The sequence below is a fragment of the Nicotiana tomentosiformis genome, chromosome 1, assembly GCF_000390325.3.
Source record: "Nicotiana tomentosiformis chromosome 1, ASM39032v3, whole genome shotgun sequence".
NCBI lineage: Eukaryota > Viridiplantae > Streptophyta > Magnoliopsida > Solanales > Solanaceae > Nicotiana > Nicotiana tomentosiformis.
The window spans coordinates 124,247,491-124,256,619 of NC_090812.1; the positions used below are offsets into that span (position 1 = coordinate 124,247,491).

A 9,129-nucleotide genomic window follows, 5' to 3' on the forward strand; every position below is an offset into this window, starting at 1 on the left:
TATTGTAGTCCAAAAATAGGTTATTACAGTTATGAAGCCCTATGAGTTCTTCCGCTTAATATTTTAGGGCTATTTTGGTATATTAATATTGTATTTATGCTTTTATAATAAAATAGACTCTCCTTTTTCTAAATAGATTTGGACAATATAATACATTCTCAAATTAAATTAGTAATAGGACATTATAATACATTCTCGAATTAAATTAGTAATAGAAATTTTTAAGAAGTATATCCTAAAAGTAATGTGATTACATGACTAAAGATATTTACTTGTTCAATTTTATATGAATTAAACCGCCCAAAACTAATTATACTAATAGGATTCCTAAAGGTAATCATATAAGATTTCTAATGTGTAGTATTATGTCCTAAAACTAATAGGATTATAAGACTAATATCTAGAATTCCGGTTATATCCTTTTATTATAAGTTATCATGTTTAATATTATAAGGTTATTTTTGTAAACTGACATTGTATTCATGCTTTTATAATAATATAGATATATAGATAACAAACAAACGCTCATGTCCTAGCAGTCCTGTACCTTGAGGCTAACGTCCTGCTTCACAACAAATTACACGTAGTGCCTAGCAAACTCGCCCTTTAATTAAGCAGTAGTATTTCATTAAATGTTTGAAACATTTGGAGGAAAAACACCTAAAACATTTTAGCTAAATTATCTAAAAGTGAAAAAAGGAGTATAATTTTGAAATGCTAAAACTAAATCTTAAAAGAGGAAAAAAATTGATCAATCTACCATCTCAAACATTGTACTCCAACTTGTACAACAATACAAAGATTACCTCTAGAATACTAGTAGAAAAATCATAGACTTTGTTGGGGCTTGGTGCGAGTAGACTGTGCTGATAATAAGGCCATCGTATGCATATCTGGGCGAATAAGTCTGGTTGATGGACGAATAAAGGGTTAAAAAAACAAGGGCAATGAACAGTTTCTAAGGATCCTAAATGAATGGCAGCCAACAAAAGATAGAAGCTCACGAGATATGTCAAAGATTAGTGTTCTTCAAAGTGCATCATGAGAAGGTAACAATGAATGACATGACAGTTGCAAACATATCAAAATCTACCCTACCAATGTACAAAATACAGTATAAACATTTAACTTGTCCCAGTCTGAAAACACACCAATTTGCACATTATCTGGATCAAGTTCAATCAGCATCACTGTATTTTCACAAACAAAAATCACAACAGTAATCCAAACACATTGCAACATCACAGCCCCGATTGACAGGGTCTTCATCATCTTATCCAAAAGATGTTTATTTATCCTACAAATGCTGAAAATTAAAGTGCATTAAGGAGCGCCTCTTACCATCCATGTTGCTCGATAGCAATAGAATGATAAGAGGCAGCCTTAACGCTAGCCAAGGATGAACTGCCCCATTGATAGCCAAGGATGACTGCCTTCAAGCAACCAAATGCTGGTAAGATCAAATTCCGATGAATTTGCATTAGGTTGCAGCAAGGACGAGGTTAGGAACAACTTGTGACACCTAACCCCGTTCTCAGCCAAGGCTATCAAACTTTGAGGTTGCAGCAGCTATCTGCTGCTGAAACCCACTTACCGGCCATGAGAATACCATGTCCAGTATTCATCATGTCAGGTATTGGCTGGACCGAAGGCCTCAGGTCCTGAAATGGAAAAGGATCAAGATTTCTCCTACAGTACATGTTAGTGACCTCTGATGAATGGCAGAGCCTGCTGCCAGTTGTTTCTTTAGGTGAGCTCAAATTGCTACTATCAGACTGCAGCACTTCAGAATTCTGGGATCCAATGGGGTAAAAACTGTAAACGTCACCCGTCTTAACTGTATCTGTGGTTTTTCCACCTTTCATAGTTCCATTCATTTTCCTCGTGTTCAAGAAGCGGCCACCACAGCCCCTAGGTCGGCGCATTGCATGGAGATGGCGAGAGAGGTGCAAGTATGGCTGTAAGCATTAAGCAGTGGAAAATTCAGCAACCACATTGTTTACACATGCTTTTGACGAAAATCTGAATGTCATCTGTGAATGCAAACTTAGCAACCCCAACATTGACAAGGAATGTGGTCAAGAGTTAGAGTACTACTTGAAAAATCCATAGCTTGTGAAATTTTGAAGACTGAACACAGAATAAATATCTGACCCATTTCACAAAGAATTTTTGCTTCCGTGCTACTGCCCACAGGCTTATGAATAGAGAGGTAACTGTTGGCTAAAATTTTGTATCAGAAGCCAGGACTGCTGCTCTTCATTTAAAAACTTCCTTTCATATAATTGTATCATGCATATTATGCGTGGTGGTCTTGCAAGTTAAAATAGTTGATGAAGATTAAATAAAATATCATGATTATATGTAGATCCACTGTCCATGATCGTAGAAATAAAACATTACCTTGCGTGGTTTAAGAGCTTTTTTCTCCATTTCCTTAGCCCGGGACTTACGACGCCTCAGTATCCCATGATACTGCTTGGCGTTTACGAATATCGGGCCTTCATCAGAGGCCAAATTCAACGGCAGCATAACACGGCCCTGGAATGTTTGAGAAGTGAACTCTATGAATATCAGAGCCTCAAAATTATTCAGTATGAAGGAGTCTGATACAATATGCATGACTAAGGGAGATCTACAGAAATGAAGCACAAATGGGAGTTAAAAATAAATTACACTACAATTGCCAACTACGTTGCCTAGGTACATGATCAATTACATTTTATCAGAAGACGTGTTTTCCGTTACTGCATATCTACAAGTAATTGTGCATTAACTCGAAACAAATTTCAGGTTCCACCTTTTAATTTGTTATTCCATAATTGTGCCAACTATTTGAAACTGCTACTGTTGTAAGATGATTCTCTGAATTAATCCAGGAAAATAAGTTCAATCAGTTGACAAGTTACCCTTCCAATGTTTTCAAGAACGGTGAAAACTTTCCTCCAGAGATATTTATCCTTTACCACTTCTCCCACTATACTTGACGCAATGGGTGAATAATCCCAGTCTCTTCTTCTTTACTCCTTTGCTAATTAGTATAAGAATACCTTCATTACAAGGTTATGATGCAAAATAAAATACCATTTGAACAGAATGACACAACATATTATACTCCTTTAATTATAGAGAAATGATAATATAGCAAATGAACTTGGTTGTCATTTATTCTACTTTGATATTTATTCAGAATCAAACATAGTGACAACATAATATACTGTGAAGATAGCAGATAAAAGCAATACAATTCCATCTGAATCAAACTGGCTTACCAGCTGAATGTTCAGTATCTGTGACACACCATATATAACATGACCATTTTCCTAGTGTTCTACCAAAACAATTGAAAACTTATAATTAACTTAAGTAGAGCTCGCCGGGGCAATGAGGAAGAGGTCACCAACAAATAAGGATAATATTTTCTGGATAAAGAAAATACTTTGATCAAAACGACAGTTCTCGTCAAGATGGTGGCCCGGGAATTGTCATTAGCGAATAATTAGAGGATCTCACCCATAGTTCCAAAGAAATAGCTATGCCCTATCAGTTGTGACAATTTGGAAGCAAACATTTTGAGAATGAATTTGGAAGCAAAATTTTCTTTCCAAATTCAACTCAACGGGCGACAAATGTGATTCCAATAATGTTTCTTTGCAAAATAAAATTATCAATCTTTCAATTTTTGATGCCTTTTATCTAATAAAGTATTTCGCCAAACGCTGTACTACCCCAACTAAAACAGGTACTCTTTACTTCAATACAAAAGGTAAGTACGTTTTCATACAGTAAGGCAAATGAATCAAGTCATAGAATGCTTTGACTTCCATAACTCCTTACAGTTGAGTTCATCTCCTCTATTAACAAGTAACCCATTCTCGTCTAAAGCACCCTAAATTTCATCATGAATGATTAGTTTTTAAGGTAGGGCAAGTAGCTGTAATTTGACTCACCATATTCACATAAAGAGTTTGTGCCCCATTCACTGTTGAGTTTTGTACATTGCGCTGGTAAAGGAAGATTTCTCATATCAAATAGCTAAACTGACACAGATAAATTTTAGCAATTAAAATTCTTGTTGCATGCTCGAGAGGTATTTAAAGGGCTCTCCTCTCTACTGACTCAGAACGCGGCAAGGTCATGACCACAAAAATTTAAGTGAAAGAGATAAAAAGCTAAATCCTTTGTTTGCAAGTACATAATAGGGGGACAATTCACAAAAACCCCAAAAAGACCGACTGTAGTTGAGCGAAATGGAAACACTTCTCTTTTAAAAGTCTTATCCTCCAACATTGGATGGTAGAATCTGTTTGCTGGGAATGTATAAATACAGTGGAGCGACTTCTTACGCACTTTCATCTATTTAACTGCTTACAAGTATGAGATGTATCTCTTCAGCCAAAAGAAATACTGAGGTGAAAAATTGGACCAATTTTCTTCAAACTCTCAGATTATGGAATGTCTACAGAGGTGGCTTCTTCTACACATGAGGCACATTATAACATCTCTATTTGTGAGAACAAACTTCATCATACCAATTATATCAGATGTTAAAAGTTACACCCATTGGTCAACATTAGTGCCCAACTTACAGTGCCATCTGGGAAACATCTTAGCCCAACCAGCATTTACATGCTTCTACAGACATTCAGTTAAAAGAAGCGAATATGAGACCCAAGGACATTACTTTGCTCTTTATCAATCAATTGATCCAACTAACTTGCGAAATCAATGGGCATAAATCAAGATTTCTTGAACTTTCTAGTGTCTTTCAAAAAACATTGTCAACCTTCTTCTTAGTCAAGCAGAAAGAAGAATTTTGGCAACTTTTCCAAATCCACCACATTAAAGAGTCCAACCACGCTTACATATGATGTGCTAAACAAAATTTGGGCAATTTTATCAATGATGGAAATATGATCACATACTGTCACATAGTTAATATTGATTACCATTGTAAGTTTGAAAAGATCTTACAAAGCTGAAGTTTGTTACTCCATCAAAGTTAGTTATGGAACAGCAACGCAGAAATGTCTACAGTAACAATGTTATTTCATTTTTAGGAGTACATCTAATTCCGAAGAAAGCATATAACACCAAACCATCATAACTCTAGTGATTGGAAATTGGTGCTATCAGAAAGAAGCAGTACCGAAAGTTGAGGACCATAAGCTGAAAATAATCCGACGGATTGCTCTCCTCCGTAAGGATATTTTGCAGAAATCTACAACATATAAGAACACATCAAATAAACAGAACGAGTAAGCACAAAAATTGAGATTTAGTGATGACATATGAGATTTTATGATGAAATCTTTTACCAGGGACTGACCAAACCCTAGCTCAAATTGACCTCGATAGTCCATATTAGCAACAGCCTGAATGTTTGATTGGTTTTGCCCATATCCTGAAGATTTCCAATCACCTGAAGGAGATACTGTCAACATGTTCTTTATAAACGTGTGCTGTAAAAGATAAATCCTCCCAAATTGAATATTTCACTAAATAAAACTATGAAAAAAGTTTACTCAGTCCTCCCAAAGGTTTTGGCTTATTCTTAGTGATTGAGTCTGTTATTTTAATGATTGGAAAAGCACTACCAATTCTTTTTCTTTCTTGCCAAGTTCTGCATTTACATTAAATTCTAAGTTAAGAATTTTGTTACAAGAACTTTATCGACCAGAAGAAAATTAAAATAAGTGTTTTCTTTTTTCGGAATAACAATTGTAATCTCACGTTGGGCAAGAACTGAGTGTTTCATGAAAGAAAGCAAGCTAGCATATTTGGTACTAAATATCGTTTTGTCAGATAATACATAAATTAAGAAAGAATTGGATTTCAAAATTTGAAGTTACAAGGCCACAATGCGAATGTTTTAACTAAGTCACCACAAGAGTGGGTTGCTCTAGTGGTGAGCACCCTCCATTTCCAATCAAGAGGTTGTGAGTTCGAGTCACCCCAAGAGCAAGGTGGAGAGTTCTTGGAGCGAGGGAGCCGAAGATCTATCGGAAACAGCCTCTCTGCCGTAGGGTAAGGGTGTAAGGTCTGCGTACAAACTAGCCTCCCAGGGTTGTTGTTGAATTTAGATTGATGTTTCTTAAAAAAATTCTTGGTGTGCCTATCAAGTTCAAAAGGAGTATTGGATTTGTAAACTAAATTCAACCCAAATGCATAGTATATTTTATCTGCTCAGTTCATGGAGTAGGAGATAAGAAGTACTAACCTAAGAATTAATGAATTTCTTTGTGACTTTTTTTGATAAGCAAAAAAGAAAGTCCTAAAGAAATACATGAATTATTAAACAATAACTTCCAACCCTGTATCGCGGTACAAACGGCAAGATCATCAAGTTCTTTTCAAGATGCATTCTTAAAAGTATTGATAATCAAAAAGAAAGATCTAAATTTCTCCTTACTATTAGAAATGCTTTGAGATTACCCTCCATTGTACATTCAAGTCATTGTTATTTCTTGTACTTGCTTTTGGTCCTAATGAAGCTCCAATGTAAATTGGTGAGCTTTGAACACATCAAACTCTTGACATAATGGATTCCACGTGTCAAAATACTTCAAGGAAAGATCCAAATTTAACCTCTAACCTTTATTTTTGTTTTAAAATTACCCACCATTATAGGAAGCTATAGTTCTATTTATTGGTTCGATAAAACCTACTAGCTTTGGCACATATCTTATATTCATATTAAGAAAAGCCACTTAATATGTATGAATAATTATCCAAAATTTAGTAAATTGTTCTTCTTGAATTCAGAATTCATAAACTTAAAATTTTAGTTGCGTCTCTAATTATACTTAAATAAAAATAAAAGTAGAGCGGCAAATTTATACCATTTTCCGACATGCGGAATTCAACGTGTCAAAATTTTGACCTGGTTGAATGATCATCAGATCATGCTAGAATTTTGTTAGGATCAAAGACAAATGCGGGATGATTCGCTAATAATAAAGGTATATGTAGTTTAATTTCCTATTATCAAACAGCAAATCATACAAAGAACAATTTGCCTATTAAGACATGAGTCATGACCAACATGCAATAGCCCAAAGCCAACCTAGTGATTAGTTCCGCGGGATAAGAATTAAGATTAGCCACTCGCACATTTATCTTTTGGATATTCTGTTCAGTCAATGATTCATTAGCAAGGGATCTGAAAAAAACATAATTCAGTTGTGAAAAAAGGATAACACGACTAAAAAAAGGTACTCCCTCCATCCCGTTTTATGGAGCATAATTGAACTGAAAATAAAGCTTAAAAAAGAAATAAAGACTTTTAAAGTTCGTAATCTAATAAAGTTATAGATATTTATGTGTTATAAATCATTTCATTAATGAAAATTTAAAAGTTAGATTATTTTTATATGTAGAAAGGTAAAAAGTTTTTGGAAATAAATTTTAAAAAAAAATGAGCCACATAAATTGGACAGGGGAGTACAAGTTTTGCATAAAGATTAGTTTTTGTCTAGCCATTATTTGATCTTAACAACTTTGGTACACATTAAAGGATGCCATTAATTAGCTAAACTGCCATGTCTTTGTGTAAATAGCAATGTCAAAAGTAAAAGACTGTACAACTATTGAAATAAGCTCTCACAATAAACACTCATACAGAATTGGTGATAAGACCAAAGGCCTTCTTTATTGTGCTTTTGTTTTTTTCCCATGTGGACATTTAATGTAAAGCTCAAACGGAGTAAGAAAAAGAAAAGATTGCTACTATGTTCAAACAAGAGGTTGCTGCTTGTCTTTATGGCTAAGAAATGGTACATCAATGACAATATAAATAAAGTATTGAAAGCAAATTTTCAAAAGTCTTACCTAGCATGTTTCTGTCTCAAACAACCAACCAAATGATTGGACTCCAAGAAACAAGATAAATTTAACAACATTATTAAGTTGAAATACTAAAAAGAAATGGAGCATTAAGTTTTCAAAATATTAATAACATTTTTTTTAAAAAAAGCAATTAATCAAAAGTCTTTTGCACACTAACTATTTAGATAAGATATTATGTTTGTTTACATATCAAAATAAAATGAAATAGGAGTATTAAGTTTGTTTTAGCCCAAACAATGAAGTACGTACATCTTAACATGCCAAATAAGAAGACAATAATTTTATGAACAAGAAAGATCCTAAAAATTAGAGAAAAGAAGGATAAATTGCAGAGGAAAGTACCAGAGAAAATAGTGAACTCAGTTGCATTCCCCTTTGGCAACTCAGAGTGTTCCGCCGATGAAGATTGAGAGACAAGGCCACTACTCCACCAAGGAACAGTAGTGGACAATGTTGCAACAGGATTCTGAACAATCCCTTCATTTCCTTTGGAGGAAAATAGAGTATGCATGATGGTCATAAATGCAAACCTCAAAAGCAATTCACACCTTTTTCTTGAAAATCTAAAGGGAAGTTCCTGCAGCTCAATTATTAAAGCAAACAATATTCATTAATTTCCCTGGAAAATAGAGTTAGCCCTCCTCAAGATAAAAAGAGAAGTTCTAGAATTTTATCCATAATTTATAAAATAATATAACTCAACCCCACTATTCAATAATCTTATTCGGAAATAAACAAATCATCAAGGAGGACAGGATGGAATTAAAAGCTACTGCATTTAGCAAAAAGAGTTTTTTTTTTTAAAAAAGAACTTGAAACTTGCTATATGTAAAATAGAATTTCTTAAAAATAAGCTTGATCTGTTTCTTCATCATTGTACGGACAGAAAAGAAAAAAAAGAAAGAAACCCACATAAACAACTAAAATTATCAGATAAAAGAACGAAACGGTATATGAAGACCGAAAAAAAATTAGAATATGTAACCATCCATGAGTTGTAAAGCATGAACCAGGAATTGGCAAAAGAAGAAAAGAGAGAGAGAAAGTGAATATTCTTGAAAAAGAAGGGAGAAGAAGTAAGAGTGTCATACCCAGAAGTAGTTGTAATACGTAGTAATAGTAGTAGTAGGAGAATTAAGGCGTCTGTAATTGTACGGTCAAGAAGACAAACCCCATTTGGTAGGAGCCATGTCGGTACAATTTCAAGCAGAAAGAGAAAGAGAGATAAAGAGAAAGAGAGGAGAGAGACGGCAACAGGATGGTTTACAAGTGGAATGGAAT

General features: G+C 34.3%; 1 protein-coding gene across 5 annotated transcripts; it reads right to left on the reverse strand.

Moving 5' to 3' along the window:
- Positions 1–1,129: 1,129 nt before the first annotated feature.
- LOC104102769 (nuclear transcription factor Y subunit A-10-like) lies at positions 1,130–9,129 on the reverse strand. 5 transcript variants are annotated; one of them, XM_009610583.4, is made up of 7 exons: positions 8,940–9,129; positions 8,191–8,425; positions 5,319–5,434; positions 5,150–5,221; positions 3,951–4,004; positions 2,404–2,541; positions 1,130–1,958 (listed from the first exon to the last, which is right to left on the reverse strand). In XM_009610583.4, the coding sequence occupies exons 2-7, from the start codon at positions 8,366–8,368 to the stop codon at positions 1,548–1,550; spliced, it is 969 nt and encodes a 322-aa protein (XP_009608878.1). In that variant the 5' UTR covers positions 8,369–8,425; positions 8,940–9,129; the 3' UTR covers positions 1,130–1,547. The 5 variants fall into 5 exon arrangements, with proteins under 5 accessions (XP_009608878.1, XP_009608879.1, XP_009608880.1 ...); XM_009610584.4 differs by having other exon boundaries at positions 8,191–8,431; XM_009610585.4 differs by having other exon boundaries at positions 5,319–5,422; positions 8,940–9,128.

Coding starts and splice junctions, on each gene's coding strand:
- LOC104102769 (XM_009610583.4), bottom strand. CDS start 8,368: ATGACCATCATGCATACTCTATTTTCCTCCAAAGGAAATGAAGGGATT. Junction 5,222..5,318: donor TAGGGTTTGGTCAGTCCCTG/GTAAAAGATTTC, acceptor TATATGTTGTAG/ATTTCTGCAAAATATCCTTA. Junction 1,959..2,403: donor AAGCTCTTAAACCACGCAAG/GTAATGTTTTAT, acceptor TAATGCTTACAG/CCATACTTGCACCTCTCTCG.